Raw genomic sequence first — 18369 nt, forward strand, 5'->3', positions numbered from 1 at the left:
TATTTTCATATACAATTTGTGAAGAAAATTTACACGTATCAATATAACTCAGTGGAAAATGTAACGCATGAAAAATGTGAGAAAAAAAATTAATGTATCAGTTAAAGAAAAAAGAACAAGGCTATCGGCCCATACGGGGGTCATTAAACCTGATGTGAAATTGTTCAGTTTCTACGTTGTTTTTTTTTCGTTTTCTTCTATGAACTCGAGTATGTTACCACCCGCGGAAAAGTAAAATGAAAATAGCCAATAAAATTGGTAAAATTGTACAATCATTTTACATTTACATGCTCCTTACAAAGGCTATCATAGTTTGTGGCAACATTAATTTCACAAATATAAATAATATTTATGAACACATACAATGGTTTGTTTAATCATAGTAATTTTTGTCACAAAATGCCAATCGTGTTAAGGGAACACTACAGTAGTGGCGTGTTACCCCATCATACTCCTTTAACACCTTAACCCTAGCCAAAATATTATTATTATTATTATTTTTTTTTAATGAAATATAGTTATCCAAGTACCTGGAGTGATAGGGTATCAGACTATATATGGTTATGGGAGTCTATCTCCAAAACTCTAGGAGGAGTTCGTGAACACAGACAGACAGACAGATAGAAGCTACTACTTTATAATAGATATATATAATGTGTGCGTGTGTGTGTGTGTGTGTCTGTGTGTGTGTGTGCGTGCGTGCGAGTGAATGAGTGAGAAACTATATAATTATAGGGGGGCAGCTCCTTGTCCGGTGAGCAGCTTCAATCTATAGGCTGTTCCTACTGCTGTTGATGTTGCTGCTCCTGCTCCTCCCATCCCCTTCCTCCTCCTCCTCTTCCTCCTCCTCCTCCTCCTCCTCCTCCTGCTCCTCCTCCTCCTCCTCCTCCTCTTCATCCTCCAACCCCCTTCCTCCTCCAACCCCCTTCCTCCTCCTCTCCTTTCCTCCTCCTTCCAACTTTTCTTCCTCCCATTGTCCTCCTCCCTCATTCTTCCTCCTTCCTCCTCCTCATTCACCCCCCTTCCTCCTCCTCATTCATCCACCTTCCTCCTCTTCCTCCTCCTCATTCATCCCCCTTCCTCCTCTCCCTCCTCCCCCTTCCTCCTCTCCCTCCTCCCCCTTCCTCCTTCCCCTCCTCTTCCTCCTTCCCTCTATCCCTCTCTCCCTCCTTTTCCTCCTCCCTCCTCCTCCCTTCCTCCTCCCTTCCTCCCCTTCCTTTCCTCCTCCTCCTCCTTCCTCTCCCCCTCCCCCCTTCATCCTCCCCTTCCTCCCCGTACCTCCCCCCTCCTCCTCCCCTTCCTCCCCTCCCCCTCCTCCCCTTCCTCCTTCCTCCTCCCCCGCTCCCTCCCCCTTCCCCCTCCCCTCCCTCCTCCCCCTTCCTCCTCCCCCTTCCCCTTCCTCCTCCCCCTTCCTCCCCGTCCTCCTCCCTCTTCCTCCTCGTCCTCCTCCCTCTTCCTCCTCTCCCTCCTCCCCCCTCCTCCCCCCCCTCCTCCCCCTTCCTCCTCTCCCTCCTCCCCCTTCCTCCTCCCCCTACTCCTCGTTCTCCCCCTTCCTCCTCCCCCTCCCCCTTCCTCCTCCTCGTTCTCCCCCTTCCTCCTCCCCCTACTCCTCGATCTCCTCCTCGATCTCCTCCTACTCCTCGTTCTCCTCCTACTCCTCGTTCTCCTCCTTCCTCCTATCCCCCTTCCTCCTCCCTTCCCCCTCCTACCTTTGTCTTTTCCTCCTCTCGTTCCCCCTTTCCTCCTCCCCTCCTCCTTTTCTCCCTCCTCTCCCTCCTCTTCCTCCTTTTCCCATTCCTCCTCCCCTTCATCTTCCTGTTCCTCCTCCTCCTCCTACCCCTCGTCACCTTCTTTCTCCTTCCCTTCTTTCTCTTCCCCTTCTTTCTCTTCCGCTTCTTTCTCCTCTTCTTCACCTTTCTCTTCCTCCCCATCTTTCTTCTCCTCCCCTTCTTACTCCTCCCCTTCCTCCTCCCCCCTTCCTCCTCCCCTTCCTCCTCCCCTTCCTCCTCCCCTCCTTCCTCCTCCCCTTCCTCCTCCCCCCTTCCTCCTCCCCTTCCTCCTCCCCCTCCCTCCTCCCCTTCCTCCTCCCCCTCCCTCCTCCCCTTCCTCCTCCCCCTCCCTCCTCCCCTTCCTCCTCCCCCTCCCTATCGCTTCCTCCTCCCCTCCGCTTCCTCCTCCCCTCCGCTTCCTCCTCCTCCCCTCCGCTTCCTCCTCCTCCCCTCCGCTTCCTCCTCCTCCCCTCCGCTTCCTCCTCCCCTCCGCTTCCTCCTCCCCTCCGCTTCCTCCTCCTCCCCTCCGCTTCCTCCTCCTCCCCTCCGCTTCCTCCTCCTTCCCTCCGCTTCCTCCTCCTTCCCTCCGCTTCCTCCTCCTCCCCTCCGCTTCCTCCCCCCCTCCGCTTCCTCCTCCCCTCCGCTTCCTCCCCCCCTCCGCTTCCTCCTCCCCTCCGCTTCCTCCTCCCCACCGCTTCCTCCTCCCCACCGCTTCCTCCTCCCCACCGCTTCTTCCTCCCCTCCGCTTCTTCCTCCCCTCCGCTTCCTCCTCCTCCCCTACCTCCTCCTCCACTACCTCCTCCCCTCCCCCTTCCTCTTCTTTTCCCACCCTTTCCTCCTCCTCCCCCTTCTTCCCCTCCCCCCTTCTTCCCCCCCCCTTATTACCCTTCCTCCTTCAATTGTTATTGGGGGTATGAATCGAACTTCGCGTCGCAGCATCCCAAAGGAAAGTGAGTGTGCCTCCCGGCAAGAAAGGGTTTAATCGAGATGGGATGGCATAGCCCTCTCAACCACCGAAAGGGGTGGAGGGGTGAGGTGGAGATGAGTAAGAGGCCAGGTGGCTGCCAGAAGAAAGGAAAGAGTGCCATCCAGTAACGAAGAGTTATACCTGATCGTGTGGTGGTGAGGGACTAAAAAAATAAAAAAATAAATAATAATCCCGTTTCGTAATTGGTGTCCATTTCCTCGCATCGGTTGGACGAATTCCTTTTGTGCACACGTGGCTTTGAGTTGGACATCATCCCGAAGTGAGTTCGTGATCGGTGATGGAAGTGGAGGAAGGGAGAGGGCACGGGAGGAGGGAGGGAGAGGGGGAGGGGAGGGGGGCACGACGCAGATATAGACTTCTTTAATAATTTTTTTCCAATCTGTGTACTAATGGGAACATTAATATAAATCCTGGATGCGGACTTGGCGTGTTTCTAGTTCTGAAAACCCATGACCACCGTCATTTAAATCCACAGAATACTGCAGACACTACTGCACATATGATACTGGGTTAATGCTCGTGCCATAGATCCATTTGTTAAAATGCTAATTTTCTTTTTAAGAATGATGAGACAGATTACAAAAATTAACGAGTCGAAACGAGTTTCATTTGTTTGTTCAAGAGGAGGAAAATGGAGGTTGACATGTGTATCGCTCATTAGCGTTGTCTTGAAAATGAGAGAGAGAGAGAGAGAGAGAGAGAGCGAAACAGAGCGAGTGAGTTGCAGTCGAGAACCAGGTTACATCACGGAACAATTGTATCTCTAGTGAAGGCTCACGATAAAAGAGGATAATCCTGTTGTAACAAACTCTGTTATTATCATAATTACTGTTATAATTATTTTTTATCATGATTTTGATTATGATGTCTCCAGTTTCACGGACTGGAAACCCGCAACCCCACGGTAACCAACAACAGTCCCTGGGCACGACATTAATCCCTTTGGGCTAGAACCTCTGGGCTGTTGTTTGTTATATTAGTGTGTATGTCTGGTAAGAGGAAAAGGAAGGGAGCAGTTGACGGTTGTCAGCTCCCCGTATATAAAAGTTTTGGGAGGTGGAAAGAATGGGGGGAGGAGGAGGAGGAGGAGTTGTTGAAGTTCATAGTGATCTTGGACCCTTGGGGATCGAGTCCCAGCCGCTCAGGTGAGGATATTGGCTGGCTTTGAAGATGGACGACGTGGAGTGGATTCTCTCCGACGTCAGTCTTGTAAAACCAACACGTGTCGATTCCCATCGTTAGTTTTTATCGTGCAGTATCTAGGCCAAATTCATGTTTCTTGCGCGCTCATAAAGCGCCATTGTAACCACTCATTTGGGGCGAAGCCGGAAGGAAATACCCTGTCATTATCACTAGAACAAAAGTGGTGGATCTGAACATGTACAGCTGTGGATAAATGAACCTGGCACAGTGGCGTGCACTGTCGCTCTGGTTGCTGTTGGCATGCGACGACTCTTAACGTCAAACAAACACACGCGTCGATTGTGCGCTCTAATTGGCTTCCAGAGTTATGGACGTGTTCGTGAAGCTGGGCACCCGTCCTCGCTGAGTTGCGTCAGGTTCCCTTATCGACAGATGTACCTCGGGTTCTCAACTGACCGTTTTACGCCAACCCTTTCGACTACTGGTCTCTCAAAACAGAGCAGAATTGCAACGCAGCAGACAGGCTAAGAATAACTTGCGAAGAATCGAGTTTTGATCACAGGATTGATAGTGACACAAATGATTCCATTTGATTGGGTTGAGCAAGGGAAAAGCGAATATATATATATATATATGTATATATATATATATATATGTATATATATATATGTATATATACATACATATACCAAGGCTTCTTCCCCCTTCCAAGGGAGGTAGCCAAAAAACAATGGCATAAAAACCGCTCCCACCCATTCCATCCCCGAAAACACTCCACACCCCTCCCACCCTTCCTCTCATCTGAGCACCTCCTGGATGACGGGTCATCCCTGAACCCTGCCCACCGCCCTGGGTCAGAAGCAGTGTCGCAAGACACAGTACATCCACAGCAAGGCCGCTTCATTTAATCGGCGACCCCCCCTCTCCGTCCCCCCTTGCATATAAGGAGAGGACGGGGAGAAATCCCTTCGGGCTGCGTCAAAATTTACTCACACATACTACCCCACCCCCCCGCCTATTCCTCCTCATGTCGTCACAACATCATCCATATACAACCATTCTCCACTCACCTCTGTCTTCCGTCCTCTCCCTTCCTTCCTCAACAGACATTCCCCTTTTCCCCAAAGCCCCCTTCACCCCATCCATCCACCTCATCCTAGGACGTCCCCTCATGTTCACTCCCTCCACATCTGCCTTCCATACCTCTTTTACTAGTCTTTCGTCACTCATTCTTTCCATGTGTCCAAACCATCCTAATATTCTTTCATCAACCCTCTCTCCCAAATCCTTTTTCACCCCTGTTCTCCTCCTCACCTCCTCATTTCTCACTCTATCTAGCCTAGTAACCCCCACCATACTTCTCAGACACCTCATCTCAAACACATTCAAACTCCTTCTCTCTTCTTCTCTTATGTTCCACGTTTCTGCCCCATACAGTGCTGTTGGCACAATCACTCCTTCATACAGTCTCCTCTTCGCATCCATTCCCAAATGTCTATTTCTCATTACACTCTTTAAACCACCAAGGCATTTACTCGCTTCTCTCAATCTACATTCTACCTCCACCTTCACTCCACCTTTTCCTGCTACACTTGCACCCAAGTATCTAAAACTATCCACTTCCTCCAGTCGCTCTCCCTTAATGTTCACTTCCAGTCTACTGCCACTTTCACCCCTTGTACATCTCATCACCTTACTTTTACCCACATTTATCTTTAGCTTTCTTCTATCACATACTCTCCCAAACTCTGCCACCAGCTTCCTCAATCCCTCCTCTGACCCTGCCACAAGCGCAGTGTCGTCCGCAAACAACAGCTGGCTCACCTCCCACTTTTCTCCATTTTTCTTTAACCATCTCCAATCCCTGACTCACCACCCTAGCATTCACCTCTCGCACCACCCCATCCATGTATAAGTTGAACAGCCAGGGCGACATAACGCATCCTTGACGAAGTCCCACCTTTACTTCAAACCACTCACTCTCTCCATTTCCAATCCTAACACATGCTCTACTACTCACATAAAAAACTCTTGACAGCTCCCAAAAGCTTTCCTCCTATCCCATAAATCTGCATAACCTCCCACAGTGCCTTTCTGTCTACCCTATCATAAGCCTTTTCCAGATCCATAAAAGCCCAAAAAACATCTTTCCCCTTTCCTATAGCTTTTTCACATATCTGTCTTACCACAAAGATCTGATCTACACAACCTCTACCCGTCCTAAATCCACACTGTTCCTCACCAATTACTCCTTCTGTTCCTCTCCTAATCCTCTCAATTAAGATTCTCCCATAAGCCTTCCCTACTACACTCAACAGGCTAATCCCTCTGAAATTACTACATTCACACTTGTCCCCTTTTCCCTTGTAAAGAGGAACTATACAGGCACTACTCCAGTCCTCCGGTACTTTACCCTCTCTCCAGCAAACATTAAATAATCTCACCAACCAGTCCACCATCACTGAACCTCCCTTTTTCAGACATTCTGCATGACATCCATCCAGACCAGGTGCCTTACCTGCTTTCATCATCTTTACAACTGCCTTCACCTCATCCTTCCTTATTTCTCCTCCGTTCTCCTCACTCATCACTCTCATTTTCTTCGTATTTCCCACTGCAGCTATCTTTCCTTCCCTATCCTCCTTCACATTTAGCAACTCCCTAAAATATTCTGCCCATCTTCCCCTCACTGCCATCTCTTCCATTATCAACTCTCCATCTGTACCTTTTACCTTTTCTTCCCTACTTGATTCGCCTCCTCTTCCTCTCTTAATTTCTTTCCAAAACATCTTTTTATTACTTTCAAAATTTTCTGTCATACTCCTACCCCATTTCACATCTGCTCTCCTCTTTGCCTCCTTTACCTTTTGCTTTACTTCTCTTTTCTTTTCTTTGTACCTCTCATATGACTCCCCTGTCCTCTTTTGTAACCAATCTGTGAATGCTCGCTTCTTCTCTTCTACAACCTTCTTTGTTTCCTCATCCCACCATTCACTACCCTTTCTTCTATTTCCCCCTGTCCTTCTTGTTCCACACACCCTCCTTGCACACTTTAAGACTCCCTCCTTGAACCATCCCCATTCCTCCTCCACACCCATCTCTGCTCTATCCTTTACTCCCTCCCACTCCTCCTTCAGCTTCTTTTCGTACTCCTTCTCCTTTTCCTTTTCATTCAAGGAGTTCACTCTAAGAACCTCCCTACCTTTTGTCCCTTTCCTCCTTCTCCATCTATCCTCCACTCTCAACTTACCTTCCACCAAAAAATGATCTGATATTCCCCCACCCTCTCCCCTTAGCACATGTACATCCTTAACTCTTCCTATCATAATCCTATTTACCACTACATAATCCATTAGCGCTCTATCTACCACCCTTCCCTCCACCACCCTCTCCCATGTGTACTTATGCTTGACTTTCTTCCGAAACACTGTATTTGCTATCATCAACTCTCTTTCTAGACACATTTCCACCATCAACTCTCCACTACGATTCTTTCCTGGAACTCCACACTTCCCAACCACTCCATCGATTGGACCATTTCCCACTCTAGCATTAAGGTCTCCCAGTACTATTACATTGACATTTCTTCCTAAACCCTCTATGCACTCATTTAAATCTATCCAAAAGGCCTCCCTTTCTTCTACACTCTTCTCACTGCCCGGCCCATATGCACTTACAAAGACCCACATCTCCTTTCCCAGTTTCACCTTCATCCACATTATCCTTGAGGAAACCTCCTTCCACTCCACTACCCCTTTACCTATCTCCTCACTTACAAGAATAGCCACCCCTTCCCTCCCTCGCCCTCTCTTCACTCCTGATAACCTCCCACTTACACTCCCAAACATACACTCACCCTTCCCTTTCAACTTAGTTTCACTCAAAGCCAACACATCCAACTTTCTTCTCACAAACATACTACCTATCTCTTCCCTTTTACTCTCATCTGTACCACATCCACGCACATTAAAAGACCCAAACCTTAGGGTGCTGGCCCGAGGCCCGCCAGCACCCCTTATGCCTTTTCTTTTCATTTTAGGTAATTGCCCCTTGGGGCTACAGGGAGAAGGATGCCTAGTCCCTCTCCCCGTCCCTTTCTTCTCGCCTCTTACGATCCATATATATATATATATATCCTCCGACCGCCTCAGCATTGGACATGCCCCTCGGAAACAATTGAATGCATCGATAATGTAGCCTACTAGAGTAGAAATTACCGTATTGATAGCGGTGAGATAAGACTGATAAATGTTTTGGCTTTTAAATTTGCCACTGATATGATGGTGCTGTACATACACCCTGCATGGCTGGAGCCAGCAAAAGTGGTATACGCAGTGCAGAATAACGTGTTGTGGGGATGAAATGAGGACATTTTAAGTTGAATCGTTTGCATAAACACCCGAGTGGTTCCTGCAAAGGACAATTTATTACTATTACTATTGTCATTATTACATCAATATAATTTCATCATTATTGATATCGTCATCATCATCGTCGTCGTCACTATCATCATCATCATCGTCATCATCGTCATCATCGTCGTCGTCGTCGTCGTCACTATCATCACTATCATCAGTCATCACTATCAGCGTCATCACTATCATCATCATAATCATCATTGTCGTCACCATCGTCTTCGTCTTCATGATCATGTCATCATCATCATCATCATCATCATCATCGTCATCGTCATCGTCATCGTCATCGTCATCATCATCATCATCATCATCATCATCATCATCATCATCATCATCATCATCATCATCATCATCATCATCATCATCATCATCATCTATTGTCATCATTGTCATCGTCGTCGTCGTCGTCAATCACTTGTAATCACATTACTATCATCATTATCATCATTATCATCATTATCATCATTATCATCATCATCATCACTGTCATCATTATCATTATCATCACTATCATTATCATTATCATCACTATCATCATCATTATCATTATCATCACTATCATCATCACTATCATCATTACTGTCATTATTACTATCATCATTATTACTATCATTATTATTACTAGTACTATCAACATATGACAACTATTATGTTTTTGTTAGTGTTTTGCGTTATGACCATCACTGTCACCACCACTGTCACAATTACCATCACCACCATGGTTGTTATTACTACTATTATTATTATTACTTTTATTATTATTATTATTGTTGCTATTGTATGTATGTGTATATATATATGTATATATATATATAAATATATATATATATATATATATATTTATATATATATATATATATATACAACACTGAATGGATCCCAGTGATTAGAGATGCATTTTAACAACCACAATGCAATTTAATTCTAAGCCATCGAAGGCCAGCATGCTTGAAATTGAAATGTGGTACTGCCCAGGACTCGAACCGGGTATCCTCATGACAAGTGCGACAGGGACTTTCCACCTCGGTTTTCTTGATGGCCTAGTTGGAAAGTCACTATCGCACTTGTCATGAGGAAGCCCGGTTCGAGTCCTGGGCAGTACATTTCAATTTTAATCATGCTGGCCTTTGATGGCTTAGAATTAAAGTGCATTATGGTTGTTAATATATATACATATATATATATATATATATATATATATATATATATATATGTATATATATATATATATATATATTATATATATATATAATTATTCAATAAAGTGTATTCTCCCTCAGTTGAATAGTATCCAGACGTTTGTCAGGGCAAAATCTTGTGTATATAACTGCGTTCAAGGTGGTTTAAGGCCCAACAGCTCTTCCATCGCTTTACCCCCCGATGTTCGCGAGTTGGTTTACGGCTCTCTCGGCCGGCCAGGCAGGCAGCCAGTCAGCCCTGGCCGTGATCCCCATAATAATAATGCCGCTGGCGTGTCGGCCCCGCTGTTGGACCAGATGTTCTCCTGTTCCCTCCGCCCCCCTCGTGTGGGGCATCGGCCTCTTATCCACTTCGCCTTTCTCGTCGTTCCAGTGCACTGTTGTCGAGTTTTCTGTAATCCACTAATACATGTATCCTTCAGCCATAGTTTTCAATAAGTGTGTGTGTGCTTGTGTGTGTGTGTGTGTGTGTGTGTGTGTGTGTGCGCGTGCGTGCGTGCGTGCGTATTCACCTTGGTCTTTGGATCACGTCCTGGACTCGTGATCGACAGCTATTTCCCTCCCGGAAGAGAGCTCAGAGCTCGTATGACCGATCAATGGGTAATGCTGTGACCTTACACGCACACACACACCCAACTCCCCACCCACGAGAGTTGGAGTAACGACTCGAAGCGCAGCGATACTGAAATTATTTCAGCCCTGGGCAGGATTCGAACCCGGACCGCCGTAGTGTGTGTGTGTGTGTGTGTGTGTGTGTGTGTGTGTGTGTGTGTGTGTGTGTGTGTGTGTGTGTGTGTGTGTGTGTGTGTGTGTATTTACCTAGTTGCATTTACCTAGTTGTATTTTACGGGACGAGAGCTATGCTCGTAGTGACCCGTTTTCGTATCTCTCCGCATCCAGTTTATTCTTAAAATCGTGTATAGTTTTGGCACTCACTGTATCTCCGTTTAGTTTATTCCAGACATCAATCACACTATGGAGAAAGCTATTCCTTTTCAGGTCTCTTCTATGACTGTCCTTCTTTAGTTTCTTTTCGTGTCCTCTTGTTTCTCTTCAGTCCCACTTTAATAAGTCGTCTCTATCGAGAATTTCCATCCCTTTCATAATTTTGTAAATGGTCAATAAATCACCTCTTTCTCTTCTCTGTTCCAGTGTTGACAGATCTAATTTATCTTTGGATTCTTTCTAATTTTCTTGTGTTCTTCTTTGTGCTGGGTGCCCACAGTGTTGCAGCATATTCTAATTTAAGTCTTATCAGTGCAACCACTATTTTTTTTAACCATCTCATCTATGTAGTCGAAGACCATTTTCATTGATCTTAATAAGTTAAAAGTCTCTCCAAATAATTTATTTACATGTTTATCAAGTGTCAAGTCACTTGAGATGATTACTCCCAGGTCCCTTTCTGAATCGACTTTTTTGACTTCTTTGTTTCCAATTCTGTATTGACCCGATACTCTATTTTTGCTTTTTCCAAATTCCATTATGCTACATTTCTTAATGTTGAAGTTTATCTCGCATCTCTGACTCCATTCCTATATTTTGTCTAGGTTTTCTTGTAGCGATCTGCAATCTTCTTCTGTTCTTACTCTCTTGAGTAATTTGGCATCGTCAGCAAAGAAGTTCATGTAACAATTTACTTCCTCATCCATATCATTTACATATATGGCAAACATTAAAGGAGCCAATACAGAGCCTTGCGGGACGCCACTCTTCACATCTTCCCAGTTCGAATTTTTGTCTCTAAGTACCACTCTCATTTTTCTCCCAATTAAGAAATCCTTCATCCATTCCAGTAGCTTACCTTGTATTCCTCCTGTTATTTAACTTTTTCTTATTAATCTATTATGTGGTACTTTGTCAAATACCTTCTGCAAGTCCAAGAAGGTGCAATCTGCCCAGCCATCTCTTTCTTGCATTATCTCAATCTCGAGAAAAAGCATATTAAGTTTGTGGTACACGATCTTCCACTTCTAAGGCCAAATTGTTTAGGGTATACTATTTTATTTTCTTCAAAGTGTTTAGTCCATTTGTTTCTGATGACTTTTTCACATATTTTTGCTACTGTGCTTGTAAGGGATACCGGTCTGAAGTTTGTAGGATCTTCTTTGTGTGTGTGCATGCGTGCGTGCTTACCTAATTGTAGTATACAGGAAAGGAGCAACACTCGTGGTGTGTGTGTTCGAGCGCGCGCGCGCTTTCATCGTGTTCATCGTGCAAGTCTGCGTACGTGTGATGCACCATGACTGTGGATCATATGTAAGAATCATAAGGTCTATTATTCTCCCTAATGAGAGCCCAGTACTCGTATATTCCAATCAGTGAGTAATGATGTGGCCTTACACGCGCGCGCGCACACACACACACACACACACACACACACACACACACACACACACACACACACACACACACGTATACACACACGTACACACACACACACGTATGCACACACACACACACATATGCACACACACGTATACACACACACACACACACGTATACACACACACACACGCACACACACAAACGTACACACACACAAACGTACACACACACACACGTACACACACACACACGCGCGCGCACACACGTACACACACACACGTACACACACGCACGCACACACACACACACACACGTATACACACACACGTACACACACACACACGTACACACACTACGAGCATAGCTCTCGTCCCGTAAAATATAACTAGGTAAATACACACACATACATACGTAAACACACACAGTATCTCCATTGAAAGCAAAGAGACGGGACCCACAAATCTAGCTCGTATTCTGTATATAACTTTTGAGTAAATATACCTCTCATGCACCCATGTTAGTTCCCCAGATGATAATATTCTCGAGAACTGTATCCAAATAAATAGTTTATAGCCCGAGTAATTGACAGCAAAATTGTAAAAAGAAAATCGTATAAAGAGCAATGGGGGGAGGAAATTGCGTCCAGATGTAGATTCCGTGCAGTGGTTTTTGAGAGCCGAAGTGGTTAACAATTCTCGGGTCGCCGCCGTGCGATCATCACCCAGGCGGAAGTCGAGGGAACCACGAATGTCCCGTAGATCGTTGCCAAATGCTTCCTCACGATTTAGTGGCACAAACGATGCGGTAGGTAGAGATGGTTGGATGCATGAATGATCTCCCTTATTATTTTAATTTTATTTTTGTTGTCGCCAACGTCGTCGTCGTTGTTGTTGTTCTCGTCGCAGTCTCACAAGGACAGATTAACCTAAAGAAAGACAACTGCCGTGTTGTTCGTTTTCGTGCTGTTGCCTCTTCCCCTTTGGTGTGACCTTAATATCACACATGCTTTGGTGCGCACATGAGAACGACAACAGAACTGAGATTAGCCAACAAAGGGAAGGAGGGCAAGTAAGCACACACAAGCATTTCTATTATCAGATGGTGTGCATATTATACATATATAGCACGCAAATGAGCATGAGGACAGTGACATAAGCGAAACGGTAAGCCCAAGTATTTTCCCAAGAAGCACGACTGTTAAATGTCATCCAGATGTTGACGCCCTGGGATCACTCAGGCAGAGGCTGCGCGAATACTTCTTCACGGTGGAAACTTTATTTTCTCTAACCAGAACGGCTCGGGAATATCTTGTTCAGCGGTCTATGCACAGAACCAAGGATGATATTACATGGTTACGTAATGTGTGAGTGTGTGTGTGTGTGTGTGTGTTTGTCTTGCGTGTGATTGCGCGTGTGTGCATTTATCTACGTATATTGTTGATATATATTGTAAGAATTTACAGTCTTCCCCGTCTTTCATTCTTCTCGTGGTCTTTGCATCCTTTGGAAACATGTTAGTGTACTCGTAGTTTGTGCCGTCCATCATTTCATTTGCATACGTCAAGAACATCACAGGTGTTAGAATTCTTGTTAGGACCCCGCTAATCACCGGTATACAAACATCTGACATATCGTCCTTCACTACTGATCTCGTGTACCAATCTTTCAGGAATTCCATAATCAATTTAATAAGGTTACCCCCAAGTTTTCCAGTACGATCTAGTTTCTTCAAGACAATTACTCCATCTTTTGAATTCTATAATCAAGCTATCATGCTGGTCAGAGACACTAGTCTGTGCTTGAGCGATTTCTCGTTAATTTGTCCTTTATGAATTGGTGCAACGTCAGTTCTCTCCCAGTCTTATGATATTATTCCTTCTTCCAATAATTACACAGTTGATTATGAATCTTGTCCGCAAGTTGGTCTTTCAATGTGTTCATTTTGAGACTCCATCAGGGTCCTTTTTTTTTTTTTTTTTTTTTTCTTCATGTCTCTTTTAATCGTCTCTACTTCCTTCACACAACCCGGCGTTACAATCTCAATCTCCTTCCTCGACTAAATTATTTTCTTTTCAGCGAGAAATTATTGGAACTTTGTTTATCATTTCAACCTGCGCTGATGTTTTTTCATATTTTTTTTCCATTTGTCAACTTAGATTCCTTCTCTGTGTCTCGATTTACCGTTGACAAGCCTGTAGAATATTTAAAGCTCACCTTTTCCATGATCAATGGCACCCCTTGTCAAAGGTCTTCTGTATGGATTCTCGTGTCCTCACTTTTAGCCTTTTTGTACTCTTCCATACTTTTTGTTTCCATTCCTCTTCTAACTTTCCCCTGTATCGTATCTGGTATTCCTAGTTGTTTCACAGATTTATTGAACGAGTATTCTAAGCTGTCTCCTTTCCACTAAACCTTGGCACATATTCATTCGTACATTAGCTGTAAATATTTTTTCTTAGTTACTGTAACATCTACGAAATCCTTCCTATTTGCAGATTCAAAAACGTTCCTTAAACCGAAGAAATTTTTCTTCCCAAAATTGTAACTGCCTTCTTTCTGGATTTTTTTTTCTCCATCTGCCAAATTGAATTCAAGCACTGTGTAGTTTTTATTTTGATTTTTGGTAATTCACCATGGTCTTGGATCACATGCTGGGCCCGTGATTGACGCTTGTTAATTATCCCCCGCATGATAGCCTCATAGCTCATATGGCCCTATATATGGGTAATGTTAGGAGCATATGCACATGCACCCCAGCTCTTAGCCCAAGAGAGAGCGTGACGTGACGGGTTGCATTGTTGTGATACTTTTCAAGCCCTGAACGGGGACCTATCTTAGGACCGCTAAGTTAGCAGTTTAAGAAGTTACCATTACGCCAGCAAGCCGCGCACGCGCGCGCGCGCGTGTGTGTGTATGTGTGTTTGTGTGTTTGTGGATGTGAGTGCGTGTGTGTGGAAGTGTGTCTGTATGTGTGTGTGTGTGTGTGTGTGCGTGCGCGCGCGTGTTGTGTGTGGATGCGTGTAGATGTGTGTGCGTGTGTGTGTGTGCGCGCGCGCGCGTTTGCGTGTGTGTGCGTGTGTGCCTGTATATGTGTGCGCGCGCGTGTGTGTGCGTGTGTGTGTGTGTGTGTGTGTGTGTGTGTGTGTGTGTGTGTGTGTGTGTGTGTGTGTGTGCGCGCGCGCGTGTGTGTGTATGGATGTGTGTGGGGTGTGCGTGTGTGTGTACGCGTGCGTGTGTGTGCTCGCACGCGCGTGCATCTGTATGCACATATTTAAAATTTGACAGGAAAAAATGTACTCACCAGATAACGTTTATTAATAGTTCGAAACCTGACCATCGGATGCATTAATCCCTGGCCCTGCCCCCTGACCACGCGCCTTATCGTGTGACTCTTGTACACGTAAGAGTTAACCCGTGGGTTTTCTTTTATGTCATCTTTTGTCACTCTGAGTCTCCCATCCCATTTTTTTTTATGTGTGTGTGTGTGTGTGTGTGTGTGTGTGTGTGTGTGTGTGTGTGTGTGTGTGTGTTTACCTAGTTGTATTATACGGGAAGGTAGCTATGCACGTGGTGACCTGTCTTTGTATCTTTCAGCATCAAGTTTTTTCTTAAAATCTTGAATAGTACTTGCACACACTGTTTCTTTATCTAAGTTATTCCAGGTATCCCGTACTCTGTGTGGGAAGCTATTCTTTTTCCGATCTCTTCTATAGTTATCCTTTTTGAGTTTCTTTTCATGACCTCTTGTTTTTCCATTGTCATTTTTTAGTAAATCATTCCTGTCAAGGATTTCTATTCCTTTCATGATTCTAAATATAGTCAGTAGATCACCTCTTTCTCTTCTCTGCTCTGCTCCAGTGTTGGTAGTTCCAATTTCGATAATCTTTGTTCGTATGTTAATTTGGAAAGTGTGTGTGTGTGAGAGAGAGAGAGAGAGAGAGAGAGAGAGAGAGAGAGAGAGAGAGAGAGAGAGATGGAGAGGGAGAGGAAGGGAGAGAGGGGAAGAGAGGGAGGAAGAGAGAGGAGGGAGAGAGAGAGAGAGAGAGAGAGAGGGGGAAGGGGGAATAAAGTGACAAGTGGGCCGACAGGCTGGCAGGTATGCAGGCAGGCAGGCAGGCAGGCAGGCAGGCAGATACACAGGCTGACTGGCTGGCTGTCAGGCAGGCATGGAGAGTAGGTGTAGGCAGTGAAACAGCGAACAACGCATCGGTTGCATAGTCAGCCATCCCGACGTGCACTAGATTCTGAATGTGCAATCTGTCTCTGTCACTACTGTCACGTCCCGTCACCCTTAGTAGGGACCAACGACAGGTGGTCCTACAAGGCGAACGTTGGAGAAAATGGGCTCTCCGCCGCAGACCCCTTTCGAAACCTATCGGCATTTTCGCTTCCGTCTGCGGGTGCAGAACCAAGGGGCGCGCGCGCGCACACACACATACACACACACACACACACACACACACACACACACACACACACACACACACACACACACACACACACACACACACACACACACACACACACACACACACACACGCTTACTCAAAATACGCCTAAACGTACACATGCCTACACGTACACATGCCCATGAACACACACACACACGCACGCACGCACGTGCCCATACACAGTCGTGTAAAATAAACTATTGAATTAATATGAATATATATATATATATATTATATATATAATTGTGTGTGTGTGTGTGTGTGTGTGTGTGTGTGTGTGTGTGTGTGTGTGTATGTATGAGAGAGAGAGAGAGAGAGAGAGAGAGAGAGAATAGTCGACAGCAACGCTGGCGTTATTTAGTTTGTATACCAATGGTTTACGAGCGATACCTTCCAGGGAAGGTGGTGACTAAAAGGGCCTGTAATCGAAGTCCAAAGTACATTTGAACTAGATTTGATTCTTCGATAGTTTTTATACAAAAGTTTCTCCCTCTCTTTGTCTTTCTCACACACGCCCACGCACGGGGGTTAAATGTATATTGGGTGATTTGAAAATTTCTAAAAAGGTGAATATCCAAAACGCCGTGAGATTGAAGAATGAGACAATGTCACGTCATCAGTAACGAGGAGAGTCAATTCGATGTGAAGTGCGCTTGTTTTATAATGAGGAAGAAAACGCGCGCCTCGTGATCTTCATCAGCACTTTATTCGTTCGAAGGGGCGTCGCGTCGCTTTGATGGAATGACCTCGATCCAGCAAATATGTGCATTTTAACTGGAAGGATTCTCTGCCTCGTTTGTCGGTATGTGGTGATACACTTTTCCCAACGACTTCGATGCAGCCAATGCTCCAAGTGAGGGGGTCAGCAGTTAGAATATTTAGAAGTGGGCCTTCATAGTGACGGGTGAGGAGAGTGAGTAAAGCTTAATTAATTTTTTTCGCCACGATGACGTTCTTAATTTATTTTGGTCCGGCTAACCCTTGGCGATTTTCCCCCTCTAATTGAAGTCAAGACTTCGTCTTGATAGGCTTAAGGTACAGATGGTGTAAATACCTGGTACAACAATAATGTAAGTTATTTATTTTTTCTTTATTTTTGTGTACAACGTATCTAATGTTTATGGAAGTTTTGTTTGTGACCTTAATTGTGTACTTCCCTGTTCCTTCCCTGTGGTGCTGTCGTCGTCGTCGTCGTTGTTTTGGTCGTCGTCGTCAGTGTACTGGTCGAGTGCGTGGTTCTTCCCCTACAGGAGCGACTGGAGGAATGGCGTCGGACAGTTCACACCCTCGACAAAGACCACACGAAAGGTCAGTTTACTTAATATCATTTAATTCTATTTATCAATTGTATTTTATTTTATCTCATTTTATTCACATTTTCCATTTCATTTTATTCCATTTTATCCATTTATGTAATTTATTTTAACCATTCTCGTCATCACCGAATAGAGTTTCGACCGGACCGGTAGAGTCGATAGTTCTCTCTGTTGAGATGGTCTAGAATTCGAAAAGTCTCCAATATCTACAATTTTTTTTCGAAAATATACTGGAATATTAGAAAGTGCATCCGGTATTCCAAATGCCCGCTATTTCAGAACTTTTCGCTCTGAATACAGGCAACTTCCGAATTTCAGGGAGAACTATCTGTACTATTAAGTGTCGTTACAATCTCCCGTATGTCAGTATGCGATATAATTATGAAGTGCATATACTCTGTGTGCGTGTGTGTGCGAGCGCGCGTTTTCGCGTGCGTGCGTGCGTGCGTGCGTCCGTCCGTAAAGTCGTGTTTGATTACATGACGACGACTTCAAAGAGAAAAATTGACGCGTTTGCCCGCGACCACGTAACCGCTCCCGACCGACCTGGATTCTGATAAAGCACGAACTATAGCAGTTCGTCAAGGATCAGCCCCAGGCTACGCCGGTGAAGAGCCCGACAGCATCCATTTTAAAAGAAAGATAAAAGCAACGTTTTAATATTGGTGAAACCGATTCCATAAATTATTTTCATGGACCACTTGAGGTACGAGCGTCGATGTTAATTACTTTTTTACGGCTAAAGATGAACCTTCACT

General features: G+C 45.0%; 1 protein-coding gene across 7 annotated transcripts in view; it reads left to right on the forward strand.

Annotated features, from left to right (window-relative positions):
• Positions 1-18369, forward strand: part of LOC143032354 (uncharacterized) — a 315811-nt gene that overhangs the window by 266530 nt on the left and 30912 nt on the right. For all 7 annotated transcript variants that reach the window (XM_076196960.1, XM_076196966.1, XM_076196963.1 and 4 more), the window contains exon 5: positions 17512-17603. In XM_076196960.1, coding sequence (XP_076053075.1) covers positions 17512-17603 — 92 coding nt within the window. The remainder of the gene's footprint in view (positions 1-17511; positions 17604-18369) is intronic.

Source organism: Oratosquilla oratoria, chromosome 13 (assembly GCF_046742065.1).
Source record: "Oratosquilla oratoria isolate Oo_2021 chromosome 13, ASM4674206v1, whole genome shotgun sequence".
In the NCBI taxonomy this organism is placed as follows: domain Eukaryota; kingdom Metazoa; phylum Arthropoda; class Malacostraca; order Stomatopoda; family Squillidae; genus Oratosquilla; species Oratosquilla oratoria.